Source organism: Alosa alosa, chromosome 18 (genome assembly GCF_017589495.1).
Source record: "Alosa alosa isolate M-15738 ecotype Scorff River chromosome 18, AALO_Geno_1.1, whole genome shotgun sequence".
Lineage (NCBI taxonomy): Eukaryota > Metazoa > Chordata > Actinopteri > Clupeiformes > Clupeidae > Alosa > Alosa alosa.
This window is the reverse complement of record NC_063206.1, coordinates 18,888,092-18,909,979: the sequence shown is the minus strand read 5'-3', so window position 1 is coordinate 18,909,979 and position 21,888 is coordinate 18,888,092. Positions and strand designations below refer to the sequence as shown.

The 21,888-nt window shown below is 46.5% G+C and overlaps 1 protein-coding gene across 5 annotated transcripts in view; it reads right to left on the bottom strand.

Moving 5' to 3' along the window:
• LOC125311580 (arginyl-tRNA--protein transferase 1) overlaps positions 1–21,888 on the bottom strand; it is a 97,988-nt gene that overhangs the window by 47,483 nt on the left and 28,617 nt on the right. For all 5 annotated transcript variants that reach the window (XM_048269788.1, XM_048269786.1, XM_048269785.1 and 2 more), the window contains exons 8-10: positions 18,470–18,502; positions 8,105–8,286; positions 3,293–3,392 (exon numbers count right to left, since the gene is read on the bottom strand). In XM_048269788.1, the coding sequence (XP_048125745.1) occupies positions 3,293–3,392; positions 8,105–8,286; positions 18,470–18,502 (315 nt within the window). The remainder of the gene's footprint in view (positions 1–3,292; positions 3,393–8,104; positions 8,287–18,469; positions 18,503–21,888) is intronic.

Here is a 21,888-nt window from a genome sequence, read left to right as displayed (position 1 = left end):
GTGTGTGTGTGTGTGTGTGTGTGTGTGTGTGTGTGTGTATATGTGTGTGTTAGAGAGAAAGAGTATATGTGTGTGTGTGTGTGTGTGTGTGTGTGTGCACGATAGAGTGAGACAGTGTGTTTTTGTTTGTGTGAGAAAGTAAAGTTTGAGTAAGTGAGTGAGCGAGAGCAAGCGAAAGAGTTTCTATCAACACTGTCTGCAGTAGAATGCTGCTCAGGATTCAAGGCACATATCAATGCAGACAAGGTCTGGAGGATATACTAGCATATAACACACACACACACACACACACACACACACACACACACACACACACACACAGACTCACAAACTGCAGACACCCAAACACTGTAAAATGGAACACCAGAATTACCCTGTAAACAACAGATCACTGGCACACTGACACAAACACACACAAACAGACCCAAATAAACAACAAAATATAAATAACCCTGCATTAAAATGGATGGGAGGAACAGGAAGGAGGAAACGTGTGAATAGAGGGGTAGATGAATAGGGGATGAAAGGAGTAAAGAGGTGAAGAAAGAACGACAACATAAAGAGGAGGATGAATGGGACAGTTCTTGGCTGTCTAGTCCGAGCTGGAGTGAGGGGGACTTAGCACCCCTTGTCCAAAACTACCAAATTCAGCACGTCTGTGTGTGTGTGTGTGTTTCTGTGTGTGTCTGACACACAGAGAGAACACGCGGAACACACACTCCTGATGCCGCTGTCAACTACAGTAGCAGTCTCCTCAGTGACCTTTCCCTCAACCACTAATGGCTTCTGCAGCTCCGTCTGCTCCCTCTCTTTCTCTCTCTCTCTCTCTCTCTACCCCCCTCCCTCCCCTTCCTTCCCCCTCTCCCTCCTTCCTTCCCTCTCTCTCCCTTTCTCCCCCATCTCCTCCTGTAACCCCCCTCTCTCTCTATTGCCCTCTCACTCATACTCCACCTCTCTTGCTGCTCCATCCCTTACACTCACATTCCTCTCCTTGCTGCTGCTGCTGCTCTCTTATGGATGAATCAGCTGTTCACCTCACTAAAACACACATCCCTCACACATCCCCATGTGTGTGTGTGTGTGTGTGTGTGTGTGTGTGTGTGTGTGTGTGTGTGTGTGTGTGGAATGGTTGTCAAGCTGTAGTTCACTCTACTGCACCTGTGTTGTATTCGTACCCCCCCTCTCTCCCCCCTCTCCTCTCCCCTCCCTCTCTCTCCACCTCCATCCTTTTCCTCCTCCCTCTCTCCTGCACCAACATGGCCTCGGCTACACAGCTCTGGTCGGACGCCCGGACAAAAGCACCTTTGGGACGCTGCAAACACACGAGCAGTGGAGTGATGCCTGCTCCAGTCTTAGCCAGGCCTTTCTCTCCAGTGGGATTTTACCCCAAACCAGGCCTCCGTCCCAGGGCTTAAGCCCCAGCACAGGCCTCCCACCGCTGGAGCCCCCCCCAGCAGGCCTCCATCCTGTGGGCTGCTCACCCCAACCAGGCCTCCATAGGGGCTTACCCTACACCATCTATCGCACCAACACTAAACTCTAAGCAGAGGATTCAGATTCAGATGCAGATTCAGATTTTATTGGTCACATACATACAATGCAGTGAAATGTTACAGTCGGCTCCATGCCAAGCAAACACACACAAACTAGTGTTGGAGGATGCTTTATGAGCAATGTTTCAAGTCCAGAACATTCAGGTTCAGACACAACTACTTCAGACACCAGAGCAGGGAATGACGGGGATGAAAGGGAGAGAGAGAAAAAGGAGCAGAGGGAGGGAATTGAGCTCACCCTGTAGTCCCTACAGAGGCTAAACCTACACGACTACAAATACATACACACTCACAAACAAATACACACACACACACACAGTGGTCGTTGACGAGGGAGGAATGTTGCTCGTACGCGGCTCCTGCGGCCGGTGAGGACAGAGGGGACTCTGCGGAACGAGGGAAGCAGATGGAGTGGTGCGAGAGCGAGCCAAGAGAGGGGGATTAACACCTTCCACAGGTGTCACCGTTCCCCCTCAACGCTTCTCAGCCCGCCGCGTGGGGAAACCTGCAGAGTACTACCCCAGTAATAAAAACACGGGACAGGACATATTCTCACCTCCCTCTCTCTTTCCCTCCGTCCCCCACTCCTTCTCTCTTTCCCTCCGTCCCCCACTCCTTCTCTCCCTCTCTCTTTCCCTCCTTCCCCCACTCCTTCTCTCTTTTCTTCTCCCCCACTCCTTCTCTTCTCTCTTTTTCTCGTCCCTTACTCCTTCTCTCTTTCCTTCCGTCCCCCACTCCTTTTCTCCCTCTCTCTTTCCCTCCGTCCCCCACTCCTTCTCTCTTTCCCTCCGTCCCCCACTCCTTCTCCCTCTCTTTCTCTCTCTCTCTCTCTCTCTCTCTCACTTTCTCGGCTCTTCCAAGAACAGATCCCACATGTGCGCATAAAACTGTTGATGTGCAGGGATATGTGGGATGGGATTAAAAATAACACTGGCTGCACGAACGGTACAAACCCGCTGCGCTTGTGAAGGCGTTCCTTTCTCGTTGGCGACGGCCTGTCAATCACAGCGATTGGTCGTGGGTGGGGGGAGTGGAAGCGAGACGGGAGACCCCCACATCCACGCGACCCAAAAGGCCACTCCTTCCTGGTTAGCTCCCCTTTCTGCCCCAATGCCTGATGGGTAATGGCTCTCGAGAGCTTTGGGAGAGAGTGTGTAAAAGAGGCTCAATGTCTGCTAATGGTCCAACGAGCCTCTACCAGAACCCCTCCCAACACACACAGAAAGACCCCCCCCCCCATACACACACACACACACACACACTTCAAAGTAACTGAAGTCTCAGCAGAAAGTGTGTTAAAGGAATGAGAGGATGAGAGGAGAGGGCTGGCTGTGTTGATGGAGTGAGCGAGTGCGGCGAGTGGTGCTGGGGGTCAGAGAGCAACGACTGCATATTTCCTGTCTCGGTCAGTCAGCAAAGCCAGTGCACCTTCAACACCTCACACACACACACATGCCACGGAGCGCTGCTCTCCCAACACATCGCTGACCTGACTGCAGAACAAAAACAAAACCCAACATCTCCAGCACACCATGTCCAAAGCGGAGACGCAGACACACACAAACAGATTTCAAAAAGAGGGGAAGGACAATGAGGACTTGTTTCAGACAATTAGAAGGGGCCAAGTGAGAAGTGAAAGTGAACGTTTGTGTGTGTGTGTGTGTGTGTGTGTGTGTGTGTGTGTGTGTGTGTGTGTGTGTGTGTGTGGCTGAGTGAGCTGGGCTGGGGAGGAGACTCACCTTGTAACGCATCTTTGGACAGGAGTGAATGTAGAAGCCCAGGTAGTAGTGACACAGCTTAGGAGACTGCTTCTGCAACTGCCTGGTGAAGGCAATCTCCCTGTAGGAAAAACAGAGGAGAGAGTGAGAGAGAGAGAGAGAGAGAGAGAGAGAGAGAGAGAGAGAGAGAGAGAGAGAGAGATATATCAAGAGGAACAGCACCCATAGCATACAACTACAGCATCTACTGCCAATCAATCAATCAATCAGTCTTATCTTATCTTCAATCTTATCTTGAATCATCAAGTTATTAAATTACAATTCAATCCAACTTATTTAATTACCTTAATTGAATTTCCTTTATTAGAGGGCAAACTGAAGGGGGCCTATTTGAAAATGATGTCTGGTGAACTTGGCTGACATATGAAATGATAACGCAAACAAAGAAAAGTATTTTTTTTCCCTAGCTATTCTTCTATTGTAAAACAACAAGAATTCTGCATGGACTCAAATCAAAATCACGTCAGTCCGTATGTCTGACGGCGATGAGAGTATGAGATTCTAATGGGCTGTCCGAGGGTCAGGACTTCAAAATCACACATGCAGACACACACAGCTGCCCACGTGACTGCGGCCGCTGAGTGTAAATCGAACGGGAGAGGACAGGATGGGATGAGAGAGAGAAAGATGGTAAAGATAAATGGAAAGATGGAAGATGAAAGGAAAGGTAAAGATGGAGAAGGATGGACAGAGGGATGCAGTGAAGAGAGTGGTGGAGGAGAGGAGGAGAGGAGGCTATTTGAGTAGAGGAGAGGAGGATATTTGAGTAGAGGAGAGGAGGGTATTTGAGTAGAGGAGAGGAGGCTATTTGAGTAGAGGAGAGGAGGCTATTTGAAGAGGAGAGGAGGCAATTTGAAGAGGAGAGGAGAGGCAACACTTTGGGAGGTGCTCCATGGAAAAAGGAGGCGGTTTTTGACGACCATCTCTGGCTCAGCCCTCCTCTCTCGCCTCACTCAGCCCCAGCACTCCTCCTCTCCTCCCTCTCTCTTAATTATCACTCTTCGCTCCCCATTTCCTCCCACGCTTTCCCTCGCTTCACTCTTCCATAAATAAATCCCTCGCTCTATTCTTCGTCTCTTTTTAAGTCTGCCCCCCCCCCCCCTTCTCTCTCTCTCATTCTCTTGCTCTGTGCATTGCACTCTTTAAGCGCTTCACACCGTAAGAGGGAGCGAAGTCCTTTCTCCTCCGGCCCAAACGTCTGCAGTGGGAGAGAAAAGGGGATGAAAGAAAAGCCCAAAAACTCTCCTCCATAAAATAGATGTGGTGGAAATTAAAAGCTAGATGGGGAGGGGGGTAGAGAGAGAGAGAGAGAGAGAGAGAGAGAGAGGGAGAGGGAGGGGAGAAATGGGTGACATGGCCAACTAGAAGAAGAGAGCAAAGAGCAAGACTTGGGGGTAAGAGGGGATAAGAAAAGCGAAGCCGAGCACAAGACTGCCAAGAGGAGCGAGAAAAAAAACGAGAAACACGAGAGAGAGAGAGAGAGAGAGAGAGAGAGAGAGAGAGAGAGAGAGAGAGAAAGAGCGAGGGAGAACAGCGAGCACTGTGAGAGAGGAGAGGTGCTGGGAGGTCAGCGCGTCTCTGCCAGGTTCCCTGGTTCCCATCCCCTCCGCACAAAGGCCCCGCTGCCTGTGAATGAGGAGCGGAGCAGCAGAGGTGAGGGGCCCATTCACAAAAACGCTGGAGGGCCCCCCCTCGCACCCCCCGGCCCCACACAGGGGGCCCCTGGCAGCAGCGTGAAGCCGCCATTATCCCCTCTTCAGCATGCTGACACTCACACACTGGCCAATTATCCCCCGCCTCCACCGGCCATCCCAGCACATACTAATGCACTCCATACACACACACACACACACACACACACACACAGACTCTCCCTCTCTAGCTAATACATAAAACACACACACACACACACACACACACACACTCCTCGACATATTGCCATATTCAAATTCCTCCTCCCCACACACACACACACACACGCTAACTGAAATATGTGAATGAGCTGGGTGAAAAAGGTTCTTTCCACAGGACTTCACTCAAAACTATAATTATCATCCAACGGAAAACTGTAATTATTTGCAGGACATTTGAATACAGTATGCAGGGGGGCAGAAAAGGAGAGACGACGACCAGTTTCAGTTCAGGAGAAGTCTTTCCTTAAATATACTCTAGAAAACTGATATGGGAAAACATCCAAAACTACTCAAGTGTTGCCTTAATCTACCCCCCCCCCCCCCCCCCCACACACACACACACACACACACACACACACATACATACACACACAAACACACACACATACACACACACATGGGACAAGCAGTGCAACACATCTGGCTCCCTCCCCATTCTTCTCCATCTCCAGCCCTTTCCCTCTAACGGAACCCCATATCCCCCTCTCCTGTCCTTAGATCAGAATCACACACACACACACACACACACACATCCTTTTCCTCTACAAAACACTACACAAAAACACACATCGCTTTTTTTCCCTTTGCTAAAACCTCACAAACACACATCGCTTTTTCTCATAAACATAAACACACACACACACGCACACATTTTCTCTATAAAACTCCTCATAAACACATACACACAACACACACATTATCATTTTCGCTTTTTCCCATTACAAAATCGCTTTTTCCTTATTAAAACAAAACAAACACACAACACAACACACATCGCTTTTTTCCTCTACAAAGCCACCTCACAAACACATATTACATCGCTTTTCCTTACAAAACCTCACAAACACACATACACACAAAAAGTTTTTCCCTCTATAAAACCCTCAAACACACATTACACATTTAATACGGCCCTTTTCTACAAAAACCTCACAAACACACACACTCTAGCCTTTTTCTCTACAAAAACCCTCATAAACACACACACCGCTTTTTTGCCTCTACAAAACCTCACAAACATTATTACGATACACATCAGCTTTTTCCTCTACAAAAAACCCTCACAAACACACAAACACACACACACACACACACACACACACACACACCGCCTTTCCCTCTACAAAAACCCTCACACACACACACACCGCCTTTCCCTCTACAAAAACCCTCACAAACACACACACACACACACACACACAGCCTTTCCCTCTACAAAAACTCTCACAAACACACACACACACGCAACCTCCTGCAACTCACACAGGGACACACACAAACCCATATACATCATCTCAGATAATCACAAACCAGGATGTTGTCTGGATGACACGCACACAGGCGCACGCGACACACACACACACACACACACACAGACACAGTTTGTGTACCTTCAGTACCACTAATGTTAAATGCACACTCATAGATTTACTCATAGTCTTAGCTGTGAGGTGGTCATTAAAAGAAAAAAACTGCTACTCTGCAGAATGAAGACATCAGAATGTGTGTGTGTGTGTGTGTGTGTGTGTGTGTGTGTGTGTGTGTGTGTGTGTGTGTGTATGGTTATGAAGGTGGTAGACCAAGGCCTCTGGGGTAAGCCTTGTGGGTGAGTGTGCTTTAGAGGAGGAAATGTTTGAAGTTTGTGTAAAGTCAAAGTCAGACCCACAGGCTCCTTTATGTGTGCAGAGCCAAGACACACACACACACACACACACACACACACACACACACACACACACACACACACACACACACATGATTAATATTGACACAGACACAGACGCAGACACAGACGCAAAGACACAGACGCTTCAAGACATAGACATCTATCTACATGCAGAAGACTGTGCTGCATATAACTGTTAATACAAACTTGGCTTGCTCAAGCTCACTTCCATGTTCAGTGAGCAAAGATCCTCATCAAAATTACAGTCGAATACATTGTGATGCATCTATCTATAAATTGCAGGAACGTCTGTCTGTGTGTCATAAAAAGTATGTGCAATATACTGACGCTACGAATAGCCCAGGCTACTTTGGACTCGAGACTCTGAATAAGCAAACAACAATTCCGACTGCAAGATCCCAAATTGAAATGAGCAATAGGCTAATGGTCCCAATTTAACAACGCTTTCAGAAGACGTGCCACACAGCGACGTCACTTATGCTACCAAAGACTGTTTTTGAGTCACATCGTTGCAAATCTCATATGATGATGCATCTTTCTATGGTTTGTCTTCTATATCATTAAACTAATCAATAGGCTAAACATATAGACTTCCATCAAAGCTTTAGGCTCATGTCATTTCGAACAGCAACAGACAACCAGTGGCAGACAGAGTGTGATGTCACTTAGGCCTAGGCTATCCCTACCAGAGAGTCACATCGTTGCAAATTTCAAACGATGATGCATCATTCGGTAAAATGATTTTATTCAATATCAGAAGTTATTCAAATAACAAAAAATAGCCTTAACTCGAAACAGCGGTTAGGCTTTATGTCATTCTGATCTGTAGAATGTCACATGCAGCCATGCCTAAATTCTGCTTACTGCACATTAATAATTATAGGTAAATATATATTAAAATATAATATTCAGTATTCATTATTGAATCCTTAGCTGGAATGATGTTTCCCTATCATCCTATTGTTAAAGCAGGCATACCTGCGGGCATGTAATTGGGCTACAGGTTTTCTACAGGAATGGCATGTTTGAACGGCTACTGCACTAGTTACTTTGCATTCAAGTAGTGCTTTATGCTCATTTTACATGTGTGTTTTTGCGAGTGTGTGTGTGTGTGTGTGTGTGTGTGTGTGTGTGTGTGTGTGTGTGAGTGTGTGCGTGCGTGCGTGCATGTACCTGAGTGCAGAGTAGACTCCCAGTGAGAGGTTGGAGAAGTCGGGGTGGTAGTACAGGTAGACGGACGACACGCAGGAGGGCAGGACGTCGATGACCCCCACCGCAATCAGCCGCCCGTCCAGCCAGTACTGCTGGTGGAAGGAGCCGTAGCCCAGCTCAGGACCGTCTGCAGCTGTCTCCACCTGGGCAGAGAGAGAGGGAGGGGAGGGGAGAGAGAGAGAGAGAGAGAGAGAGAGAGAGAGAGAGAGAGAGAAAAAAAAAATGGGGAAGACAGTGGTGAGACCTAATGTGAATCCGGTTGTTTTTGTGACCAGGGCTGAAGTGTAAAACTCTTCATGATATCCTTATAAGCAGACATCACAATCTTGGCTCTCCTCTGATTCGAACAAAGAGCAAGAAAAAGAGCTTTGCTGAAAGTTTACAAAGCCAAAATATCTACACATCTATAAAATGGCCACTATAAACTGCACTGTTCCATACAAGACATATGAAAAAGGAGAACAATATTAATACATTTTACAAAACTCCTGTTTTTTCTGGCAAACTCTAGAAAATGTAACATGACTCCGGGCCTAATGCCATTAAAAGAAAGCAGGCTTTGTGTGTGTACTTCTGTGCCTGGGAGTCCATGTTACAATAATGAGAATAGCCATTTGCTGTTGAGCTCACAACGTAAACGCAGATGTGTGAATGTGTGTGTGTGTGTGTGTGGTGCTCTCTCTCTCTCTCTCTCTCTCTCTCTCTCTCTCTCTCTCTCTCTCTCTCTCTCTCTCTCTCTCTCTCTCTCTCTCTCTCTCTCTCTCTCTCTCTCTCTCTCTCTCTCTCTCTCTCTCTCTCTCTCTCTCTCTCTCTCTCTCTCTCTCTCTCTCTCTCTCTCTCTCTCTCTCTCTCTCTCTCTCTCTCTCTCTCTCTCTCTCTCTCTCTCTCTCTCTCTCTCTCTCTCTCTCTCTCTCTCTCTCTCTCTCTCTCTCTCTCTCTCTCTCTCTCTCTCTCTCTCTCTCTCTCTCTCTCTCTCTCTCTCTCTCTCTCTCTCTCTCTCTCTCTCTCTCTCTCTCTCTCTCTCTCTCTCTCTCTCTCTCTCTCTCTCTCTCTCTCTCTCTCTCTCTCTCTCTCTCTCTCTCTCTCTCTCTCTCTCTCTCTCTCTCTCTCTCTCTCTCTCTCTCTCTCTCTCTCTCTCTCTCTCTCTCTCTCTCTCTCTCTCTCTCTCTCTCTCTCTCTCTCTCTCTCTCTCTCTCTCTCTCTCTCTCTCTCTCTCTCTCTCTCTCTCTCTCTCTCTCTCTCTCTCTCTCTCTCTCTCTCTCTCTCTCTCTCTCTCTCTCTCTCTCTCTCTCTCTCTCTCTCTCTCTCTCTCTCTCTCTCTCTCTCTCTCTCTCTCTCTCTCTCTCTCTCTCTCTCTCTCTCTCTCTCTCTCTCTCTCTCTCTCTCTCTCTCTCTCTCTCTCTCTCTCTCTCTCTCTCTCTCTCTCTCTCTCTCTCTCTCTCTCTCTCTCTCTCTCTCTCTCTCTCTCTCTCTCTCTCTCTCTCTCTCTCTCTCTCTCTCTCTCTCTCTCTCTCTCTCTCTCTCTCTCTCTCTCTCTCTCTCTCTCTCTCTCTCTCTCTCTCTCTCTCTCTCTCTCTCTCTCTCTCTCTCTCTCTCTCTCTCTCTCTCTCTCTCTCTCTCTCTCTCTCTCTCTCTCTCTCTCTCTCTCTCTCTCTCTCTCTCTCTCTCTCTCTCTTTGTTGAGAGGGGCATTCGTTGGTGTGGTTGGTTGGAAACAGGATCTTGTGACACACACACACACACACCCATCTGGCCTGGGTTAGGGTGCCTCAGCGTGACTCGTTATCAGTACCAGGAGGTGGTCAAGTTAATCCAGCTTCTGAAACTTTTACCTTTACAAACACACACACACACACACACACACACACACACACACACAAGTTGGTACACACGTACCAACATCATATCTGCCTGATCTAGATGGGGCAACTCGATCCAAACCAAACCGTTTGCCTCACACACACACAAATGTTTCCTCAGAAAATATCTCAGGTTCAATAACACTGCAAATCACATGCAGACAAGCACAGGCGCACAGGCACACGCACACACAATCTAAAGTAGGAATACACACGTAAACAGCCCATTAGGCACAGGTAGATAATGTCAATGACCATATGCAATACACAATACACAATAACTGCACACACTGACTCACTAGCAATCAAACAGACACAGACACACACAGACACAGACACAGACACAGACACACACACAATCAGTAAACTGCCACCAGAGCCTGTAACTTTCAGCTTTTACATTCTTCATGGAGGACTCATTATTGACTTATGTTCCTCTGTGCTGACCACAGTTGAGAAGTAACAGAGTCTCTTCTGGTGCACTGTGCGCGCGCGCACACACACACACACACACACACACACACACACCAAGAGTTACAATCCGCTTCTGACACACACAGAAACACATGCTGATGTCACAATGATTTTACCTTGTGTGTTTTTAGTTTTCTTTTTTTTATTATGATCTTTACTTTTTAAACTATTCTTTGCCTATTGCCCTTTTATTTTATGTAAATGACATTGAATGACCTCTGTGTATGAAATGTGCTATATAAATAAACTTGACATTCACCAAGGGTTACAATCCTTGGGTTCTCTCTCTCTCTCTCTCTCTCAATCTCCTGAGGCCATTACAGATGAAGGCCCCATCAGCTAGCCATTAAAGCTGACTGACTGGCAGCTGGGGGGTGGGGGGGAGGTGTGTGGGTGAAACTGGAGGCTCCACTTTTTGATGCTAACTACTGCTTTTCGATGCTAACTGCAGCTTTTAGGGGCTAATTGGTGCAGTGGCGGCACGGGGCAGAGGACGTGGGGGTTTTCACATGTAGAGGGGCCCCGGCCCGGCCTGAAGCTTGACCGGGGTGGGGATGGGGGTGTTAGGAGGCCCTCTGTCAGTCTGTGTTTGGGGGCCACGTCAGTCACTGAAACATAGGCAGCAGGATGAAGGGCTAACTGTTACACTTTGGCTGCCACTCACAAGCCTTTTGAAGTACTGTAATATGGATGGGTGGGGGAGAGTGAGTGCTCAGAACAGTGTGTTTGTGTGTGTGTGTGTGTGTGCATGCATGATGTGAAATGATCTGACCGTGCAGTGCAGTGAATTTATCAACGATTGTTTGTGTGTGTGTGTGTGTGTGTGTGTGTGTGTGCATGCATGATGTGAAATGATCTGACCGTGCAGTGCAGTGAATTTATCAATGACTGTTTCAGTGTGTGTGTGTGTGTGTGTGTGTGTGTGTGTGTGTGTGTTTGTGTTGCGCACATGTTTGTGTATAAGTGTGTGCGCATGATGTGAAATGATCTGACAGTGCAGTGCAGTGAATTTATCAATGACTGTTTCAGTGTGTGTGTCGCGTGTGTACGCGTGTGTGTGTGTGTGTGTGTGAGGGAGGGAGGGGGGGGGTCTCAATGTGTTTGAGAGTTTGCCAGTAATAGGAGTCTACAGTATGAGTGCCTGTGTATTGGAGCATGTATGTGGGGATTTCCATGAGAGCCAAAACGTGAACGTGTGCAACGATATGTGTGTGTGTGTGTGTGTGTGTGTGTGTGTGTGTGTAGTTATGACCTCAGTAGGAAAGATCTCGTTCTCTCTGACCATGGCATTACCCTGTAGGACAGCCTAATGGCTGTGGCCTTGCCGCTTTGACAGCAAGCCAAACATCCACCCAGCTGACATCTCCACCACCCGCATTCAAACTCGCACACACACACACACACACACACACACACACACACACACCAAATCACTCTCAGATGGAGTCCAAACCGCTCTCTGTTTCTCTTTGTCCCCCTCTCTCTTCACCATCCTCCCTCCATCCCTCTCTCTTACACACTCTCTCTCTCTCCCTTTCTCCAGCACCCCTGTCTCATAGCTGTTAGCGCTGCTTCCTGATTCTTGTGTTTTCTTTTGGCTCAGGAGCCATTTGAAGGGTGTGTGTTTAGGTGTGCAGGACATTATAGCCAGAGGGGTCCTTCTACTTTCCCCCTCTCTCTGAAACCTTACACACACAAACGCACACATGCACACACACGGAGAAGTAATCACATATAAATAGTCACATATGCCTGCACAGCATACAGAAAGTCCATCGGCCAGACTCCTAGTCCTACACCTAGTCTTTTGCCTTTCGCTTGGTCTTCTCCACTCTTTCCCCCACTGTCTTCGAGAGGAGGACATAACTACAGTATATGCTACACCTTGTTGGAATGATACAGTATGAATGCAACAAAAAAGGCTGACATGGGAGGAGTGCGTGAGTGCATGTGTATGGGTGTGTGTGTGTGTATCTGTATGAGTATGTGTGTGTGTGTGTGTAAGTGCGCACAAGTGAGGGTTCCTACTGAGGAGACCAGTGTGTGCAGCAGGTTCGATGTTTAGTGGTCATACTGCACACTTGAAAAAGCATAATCAGCTATTGTGAAGTAAGGAAAAACATAACAGCGATAAAGTCTTTACTGGAGCTAATGTACATGCACACACACACAAACACACGATAGCTTTCCCGACAGTGATGGCTCATTTCATCTCAGAGAAACAAACCACAACGATTAGAGCCTCAATCCATCACCTAGTCACGAACCGCACACACACATACAGACACCCACGCACGCACACACACACACACACACACCTAACTGATTCTCTGTTAATGAAATTACACCCCGTAAATACTATATACACAATCACAAACACACACACGCACACAATCCTTGGAGTGTAACTGCAAAATTCCACTGTTAATCCATGCGGAGCTCAAGAGGGTGTAAATCTTTCGGGGTGTGTGTGTGTGTGTGTGTGAGAATGCCACAGTGCTGTTAGCCTGAGTGGCGTAGCATGGAGGCTCTGGGCCATTCTGTTTTATACAGGGTCATAATAAACAACACTTTCGCTTACAAGTGGAGGAGACACCTGCTTGTGCTTAGGTGTGAACGATTGCATATGTAAGCCCATGTGAGGGTGTGTGCAAGTGTCTCTGTGTGTGTTTTTTATAAACGGCTGACTCAGCGTGGTGACAAGTCAGGCAGTCTGCTGTGTTTTTGATTGCGTGTGTGTAAGTATTTGAGTTTGTGTGTGATTGAGTGTGAGTGTGTGTGTGTGTGTGTGTGTGTGTGTGTTTATTATGTAGGTCTGGGTGGGGATGAGGGGCTAGGCTAGAGGTCCATAAAGAGCTGACGACTAATTAGCCAACAGCCCTGTTAACGAGCGTTTCCCCCGCGGACAGACACACACAGAAGCAATAAAGCACATTTAGGGAAAAAAAGAAGAAGCAGCAAAACAGAAACAGACACTCAAATGCAACGCAGACTTGTGTGGGTGCAGAAAATGCTTACTGTGTGTGTGTGTGTGTGTGTGTGTGTGTGTGTGTGTGTGAGTGAGTGAGTGAGTGAGAGAGAGAGAGAGAGGGTGTGTGTGTGTGTGAGAGAGAGAGCGCTATAGGTACAGCTCGGACAATGTTTATTGGCCCAACATGATGTCTGTGTTTATGTGTGAATGTGTGTAGGTGTGGAGTTTTTTCTTTTCGTTTTTGGATGTTAATTAAAGTGCTTATTTTCTCTCTGGGTATGGGGATACCCTTGAGTATATTCATGCGCATGAAGAGAGAAGGACAACACACACACAAACACACAAGTCTCTCACACATACCTGGCTAAGTACTGGCAGGGTGAATGAAGCAGGAAGGCACGCAACCAGAGTAATTAATCCAAGCAATGGAGAGAGAGTTTGTGTGTGTGTGTGCGCGCGTGCGTGCCTGTGTGCGTGCGTGCGTGGGTGTAGTTCACACCAGGTCCTGGTGTGCGTGCAGAACTAGACAACACACACAGCTGGACACGCATGTGGACACACAGACTGGTGGACGTTAATTGCCCATCTCCATTTTTTAAAGCATGAAAGCCTTTGTTTATGGGCAGCTTCACAGATAAACAAACAAAACCAGAAAACCTTGGCTTGTGCGTGTGTGTGTGTGTGTGTGTGTGTGTACAACAAAATGAATGCCCACTTGTAACTCCCGAGTATATTGCAGAAAACAGGACAGCAAGTGTAGTGTGCATGTATGTGTGTGTGTGCGTGTGTGTGTGTGTGTGTCTTAGAGTGTGGCTACCTGACCTGAGCCCGACAGGACCCAATGGGTAGAGTTCGGACAAATATTTAGAAATTATAGTCGGGTTCGGTTCGGGTTCGGACACATGGGGGCGATATGCATGGGAGGCTTTACATTTAAAATTGCTTATTATGTTGGGTAACCTACAGGTCTGCTTCACATGATGCAAATGTTTGTTTTTTTGAGAATAAAATAAAATGTAAAAAAAGACCTAACAGCTTTCTTCCCATGTGCAAGATTTGTTTATGTAGCCGTGACAACGGATGTGCATTCCAGTCTTGGGTGACTGAAGTTGTTAGCCTATCGGGAGATTTTAAGACTAGAAAACTAAGCGAATTAAGTCTAGGCCTACTATATGAAAGTAGGCCTATTTGCGTTGCATACTGTGGTGAAGACATAGGCTACTGGTATAAGGTCGATGCTGCATATGGATCAGTGATAGAAGGACTGTAGTTTCAAAGACTGTTGCAGTTCATTTCAAGACTTTTCGTCAATGGTAAGACTAGAATTATATTTCAATAGGCTAGGCTTGCTTGGGCCTCTTGTGTGCGCTGTGTGTGACCTTCGTGCATGCACGCTAATCTGATTCTGTAGACAATTAAGAATTCCATTTGTTGTTTGTTCCATTTAATGGGCTAAAGACAAACTATCCACAAACGTTTAATCACTAGCATGGGAACTAGATGTACCGCAGAGCAAAATATGACCGCCGCCCAGTCCAGCACATGTTTTCCACAAAAATAAGTCATATATGATTCTAACTGTCTCACTGAATTGCATTATGCACACTCAATTCTCACTGGTATCTGCTAGACAACAAGTACCAAAACATGATTAGTTCATAGATTTCACATGTAATATACATTTTATACAACCCCACCCCCATCTTGCCTGTTCATAATTCTGAGAAATTCTTGAATTGTGTGCATGTACATGTTTATGTTTATGTGTGTGTGGGTGTGTGTGTGTGCGTGCATGTGCTTGTGTGTTTGCCTGTTTATGTGCCCGTGTGTGTGCATGTGCATGCAAGCGTATATGTCTACTGTGTGAGTATGTGTCATACGTAGGATTACTGTGAATGTTTGTGTGTGCGTGTGTATCTGTTTATGCACATGTGTGCATATGGAATGGGTTTACATGACCCTGAGGCAAACATACGCAAAAAATTGGTCATCCCTAGGCCCCACGGTTCTCAAGATATTCAAAGAAAACTGTGTCTGCCCTACCCTCCTTTTCGGGGTCCAGTCCAGCGGGGGCTACAGATCAAAGCCTTAAAAAGCGATGGTTCCATGCTATCCATGTGGGGTTACATGCCCACCAAGTTTAGGTGGTACCCGGTCTTTTCAGTGTCCCGGGAATCCTTGTTGGTGTACGGTCACTAAATGTACACATAAATTATTTTATTGTAAGGCCCCCATGAACGAAAGTCCACGAAACTTGGCATGCATTCAGAGGGGTGTCATAATGATCCTACACATACAAAAATGTTTAGGCCCCACGGCGATATTTTTTTTATCCTTGGCCCCCCATGACGGAAAATTTGGATTCAGAGGGTGTCATAATGATCCTTCCAATCAAAAAAAAAAAAAAAAATCTGACTAAACCTATATGATGGGTTGACATGGCCCCTTTGAGATCAACATAAAAACAAATGGTCCCTCCTAAACCCACAATTCGAGATATTCAAAGAAAACTGTGGTTCGCTTCACCCTCCCGGGGGTCCAGTCCAGTCATAATAACTGAGGCATCATCATGCCCACCATGCCGGTCTTACAGTGTCCCGGGTTGGACATGGAAAAAAAAAATGAAAATGCCTGTCAGGTTCTGAGGCATCATCTGGGTTCGGGTCGGGTTGGACATAAAAGAAATTTCAGGTTCGGGGGTTAGGACAGAAACCACCACACTTTAGTCTGTCTGTAGGTAAAATAGTTAAAGACTGCTCATGTGTATGTGTGAGAGAGAGAGAGAGAGAGACAGAGAGAGAGAGTGTGTGTGTGTGTGTGTGTGTGTGTGAGCACTCTTATTGGAGCCATATGGAATCAGGCAGAGTTGGTCAGAGTTGGTCTGAGGGAGCGAGTGTGTGGTGGGGAGGAGAAGGAGCATAAAGATCAGAAGCAAAAAATGCAAGGTACAAAAGGACCCACAACAGGACAATGTGTTCCATATCTAGTGTCTATGCCTGTGTCTGTGCATGTGTGTGTGAGTGTGTGTGTGAGTGCACATGTACATGTAATCCGGGGCGTCTGGCCGCCAGGCTTGACGAGGTGATAAAAGCTTGCTTCCTATAAACGCTAACGATGTTCATTAGGACCGGGGTGAGGGGGCCCACAAGGCATTACTGAGCACCCCCACATCTCCAAGCACCCCCACCCCCACCCCCATGTTAAATTGCTGGTGTAATTGCTGTGACCTGACAATTTGACTGGAGACCAGAGTCACAGCTATGGTACGGAGATCATTAACGCTTCGCTATGTGGGTGATGTCTGGTTCCTCGGCGACAGATGGGCTAGGGATGTCTAATCCACTGCTCCTGCTTGGCTAGTGATGCCTGCTCCTACTATCTGGCTCCTCTGTTTATGTCTGGTTAACACTAAGCAACTGTATTAAACCATGTGTTCACGTCTTTTCTCATAGGCCTTATGTTTGTACAAAACCACCTTGCAATGGCTTTCATAATTCTTTCATTTAAAAAAAAAAATAAAACAAAGAACAGACCTACACATGTAAGCTGGGAAAGAAATCCTTAAAGACCTGAGCCAGAGCTTCAAAACTTGAAACTTGAAAACTGTCAACACAGTTCTGTATCAGTTCTGTAAGGACAGTTCTGTATGGACACTGGACAGGTCTGTATTGTTAGATTTTAGTGGTTTTCCGTATGTCATTCTTTTGGTTCTTTGTTTAATACTGCAGAAACTGCGGGGACAGGACGTTTATTGTAAGCAGACACAATGTTACCTTACAATAGCAAATGGTGTACCTAACTAATTGTTCCCCCACAAGAGACATCTTAATTGAATAAGGCTATATCACTACCCACCCCCCCCCCCCTCCAAATTGACCCCAGATGTGAATGCATATTCTGGTATTATAATTAGCCAGGAGTTTCCTAGATCTTTGCTTCAGTTCATTCTTCACCTTGCAACACTGTGCTGTGCTGTGCGTACAATAGAGCTACCAGAACTCTGTTGTTATATCCAGAATAAAGAACTATTTTTCGCAAGCCAGCCTCAAGTTTTTACCTGCTCTTAACTACATTGGAATCTACTTGATGGAAAGAACAGTTTGGTGCACAGAAAGGCCGTAATGCCAGTGCTGGCAATGGAATTGGCGTCCTCACCACCGTGCAGTATGTATGTGTGTGTGTGTGTGTGTGTGTGTGTGTGTGTGTGTATACTGTATCTGCAGAAGTACACTCAGGTATTGCATTTGCTCTGCTGATCATACATGTAACTTTGATGGCAGGACAAGATTTGAGTTTCAAACATTTTTATAAGACCCCTTCTACCCTCCTTGAATTTTATGTAAAGCATCTGTTTTGGGAAGCCAAGAGTCTCCACCACAGCCAATGTAATAACAGGGCTGGGAGAAGATCCTCTCCTAGGTAATAGATGGGTCTTTTTTTATTTCCAACATGATCAATCATCTAGGATCTATGCATAACAATGTGGTCTCTGCCTCTGTCTCTCGGTGCCTCTGTGTGTGTGTGTGTGTGCGCGTGCGGGGGGTCTTCGATCAGAGTCATCACCAAGCCCAATCTGGTGGCCATATTTCCGTCCATCATTTTCCATCTCTTTCCATGCGTGCTAAACAAAGCCCCCGTTAAACCAAACAAACCGATCTTCCTTCTCCATCCCTCCACACAACCACACAGCTGGCATGTGTTATTACCATGTAATTACTACTTTCCTGTCTTATAACTTTACGCAAATGAACAAATACGCCAGTAATTACCAAGAAATAAGATACTTTCCTGTACGCCAAAACTGGCTTCATCTCTCTACCTCAAAATGTGAGCATTATATGTTTTTTGATGTGAATGTGTTTTTAGGAACGGTCCATTAATGATGATGATTTATTTTGCTGTTGGATATTGAACGTGGACATGAACTCGTCTGAGAGGAGTGAGTGGGAGTTAAAACAAGTCCATGAAGACCAACTGGGGGAGGATTTTGAGAAATGTGGTTTGGTGAGGAGACAGTACTTACCTCCAAAGGTGAATCGCAGAGGAATCTCTTGTACTGTTGGAAGGAGGACGGGATAGAAAAGAAAAAACACTATTAGAGAAAAACAAATATCAAAGCCTTGACTTACATCAACAGCCTTACAGTTACAAATATCTGCTTATTTAATGTAGTCACAAAATGTTGGTAAAGTATATCAAATGGCTAAGATCAAATGATATGCTTCAAATAAACTTGAAAAAAAGATTTTATATATAAATAATCTTTCTTTCCAACTACTCTATTTAATTATGTAATTGTCTACAAGGTCTGAATGAATTCAAGAAAAACGCAGAATAAATACCATGCTAAAACATACTGCTAATGAACAACACATAGCTAGGATGAGCCTTGTTTACAGAGCCCTGGCTATGTTTGTGTTTTTGTGTTCCTATGGCATCCCTGCTGTGGGACACCTGCTGTGAGGGCAGCGCAGCACCTGAGGAGTTCCCGCTACACGCCTCTCGCCCTGTGACTCAAACCCAGCCTGGAAACTCTCCGCCACACTGCGCCTCACCTCCCCCTTACCGACCGAGGAAGTTTTCAATCTCTCTCTCTCTCTCTCTCTCTCTCTCTCCCCATTTCCCCTCTGCCACACTGGATCCAGAGTGTTTACCGACATCCTGACCTGCAGTTTGTGTGGATAAATGTAGCATGCTTCCCTGTTTAGGTCACAAGCACGTCTAAATGAGAACCAGACAGGGAACCGCATGGCGCTAAAGCACACACACACACACACACACCAATGTAAACAGTGTACACACTTTCCTGAATACAAGGTCAATTCTGTGGCAATGCATCTAGTATAGATAGGGAGATGGTGACAGTTAAGAGATTGGCGGATGTTGGAGGTCGGCCTTGCCAGAAACTAGGAAGTATCAAGTAACTACAGGAGCAACACAAAGAACATTTCAGATACAGAATATCCGTTTTAAGGGCACACTACATCAGCCCACGATGTACGCAAACAGACACAAGCGTAAATGGACATGAAACCAGTCCAGTGACACACAGTGACACACAGACACACACACACACACTCCCATTTTACTCATGGAATCCAGTGGGGGGAACAAAGGTCTTTGTGCGGGTCTGCCCTGCATCTCACACAGCAGCTCGTTTAGCGCAAACTAGAACACCTTCAGCCTTCCCTCATCAATCATCGTTTAGATTGGGGAATGCAGGTGGAAATGCTGATGTGTATGCGGGCGGGGCACAGGGAGACAGGAGGAGAGGAGGGACAAAAAGAGCGGAAGCGAGGGAACAAGGGAGAGAGAGAGAGAGAGAGAGAGAGAGAGAGAGAGATGGCAGCACACAGACAGATAGGCACTTAATGGTGATGAGGCATGTATGTGTAGCTTCACAGTTAAGGAGGGTGTGTATATGTATAACTATACATGTGTGTATACATCTGTGTGTGTGTGTGTGTGTGTGTGTGTGTGTGTGTGTGTGTGTGTGTGTGTGTGTGTGTGAATGACTGTGTGTGTGTGTGTGTGTGTGTGTGTGTGTGTGTGTGTTTGTGTGTGTGTGAATGACTGTGTGTGCGTGTGAATGACTGTGTGTGCGTGTGTGTGCATACGTCTGTCTGTGCAGGTGTTCATAGACAGAGAAGAGGGAACGAACAAACAGACAAAAAGAGAGAGAGAGAGAGAGAGAGAGAGAGAGAGAGAGAGAGAGAGAGATGTTGGATGTTGACAATTTGGGGGATACTGAGCAGGAGGAAAGGTAAAAGATCCTTTCTCCCAAAACACTCAACCATCACACATACACACACACTTTCAGTACTGAAAAAATACTGAAAAACAGCCCAGCCATGACCGAATACACCAACATAATCTGCACATAAAATACTACTTACTGCATATGGTCACACACACATACACATTCAGTATGCACACCTACAAATGTATGTGTAAAAACACAACATTAGATAGGGATACAATGCCGGCTCTGTGAAAATGCTCCAGAGGCACTGCTCTGTGTCTTTAAACGGTGGAGAAAGTTAGTCACAAAGTATCTCACACACACACACACACCACACACACAAACACACACACACACACACAGATTGGCTGCCCCTCCAACAGCTGCTTCAGCTGTATACAGCAAGGATGCCAAGCCAGACACGGAGACACATACACATGAAAGAACACACATGTATGCATACAGCTGAATATGAATGCACACACACACACACACGCACACACACACACGCACGCACGCACGCACGCACACATATGAATTCATTAACTACAGAGTGAGGTCATGAGGCTCTCATCTGTGTGACATCTGATGCGCTGAACAAACATTAAAGTGTGTGTATGCATTAGTGTGAGTGTGTGTGTAGTGCAAACGGTGAGGCAAATGGCAAGATCATCAGTTTTCGTATGACATCATGTGTTTGTCTAAGGGAGCAACCTCTCATACGCACAGAGGCTGTCACACTCACGCTCTCCCACCTCACACTCTGTCACACTCATACTTGCTCTCTTTCAGTCTCTCACTGACTCACTCACTCACACACACACACACACACACACACACACTCAATGATGCTCCATTTCCCATTCATTTCATCTCCAGAGTGGCTCCTTTGACTGTGACCTGGACAGAGTACCACTCTAAATAAATCTGTCCACTGGCACTACAAACTGGATTAAATCATCTTCAAATAACAAGGCTCTGCCTCTCTCCTCTTCAGATCTATATCAGCTCTAAACACACACCGTATACACCAATTAAGTCCTGCTCAGTCAAGAGTCAGAGAGACAGACAGCAGATGTTCGCTTGAGAAAAAGCATATGAAATGTATCGGAGTGATTTATTTGAGGGCGATTTGTCTCTGTCATTAGACTAAGGAAAAAGAGAGAGGGAGAGAGAGAGAGAGAGAGAGAGAGATGGCTCGGAGGAACGAGACACTCTGGGAAAGGAGGGCCAACTACATGTCATACTTCATCATCAATAGTGGGCTGTTTAGAGGAGAGAAGAGGGATAGCAACGAGAGGAGAGCGTGGAAGATGAGTAGATCCAGCAGGGGATTGCGGGATAGAGAGAGGGGAGGAAAAGAGAGGAAAAGGGGTGAGGTGAGGAGCAAGCTGGCATGGGTTAGGGTAGGGTGGAGAAGAGAAGAGAGGAGGAGGGGTCCACATCGGAGCACTGGGAGGAGGGTTCTCCTGGCACCGGAGCAGCGAGGAAGGCAGCTTGACTTGACCGCTGGCACCACCCTCCCTCCTCTCCACTGCATCTCTGCCAAACTCATCAGGGGGTTGATGGGTAATTTTACCCACAAGGCCGAGCAGCAGCATGTCATTTTTTCTCTCTCGCTGTTTTTTTTCCCCTCTCTTCTCAGCACTGCATGCCCTCCTGGAGTCTGGCAGCTTAGACCCAGTCTGGCCACCAGCTCA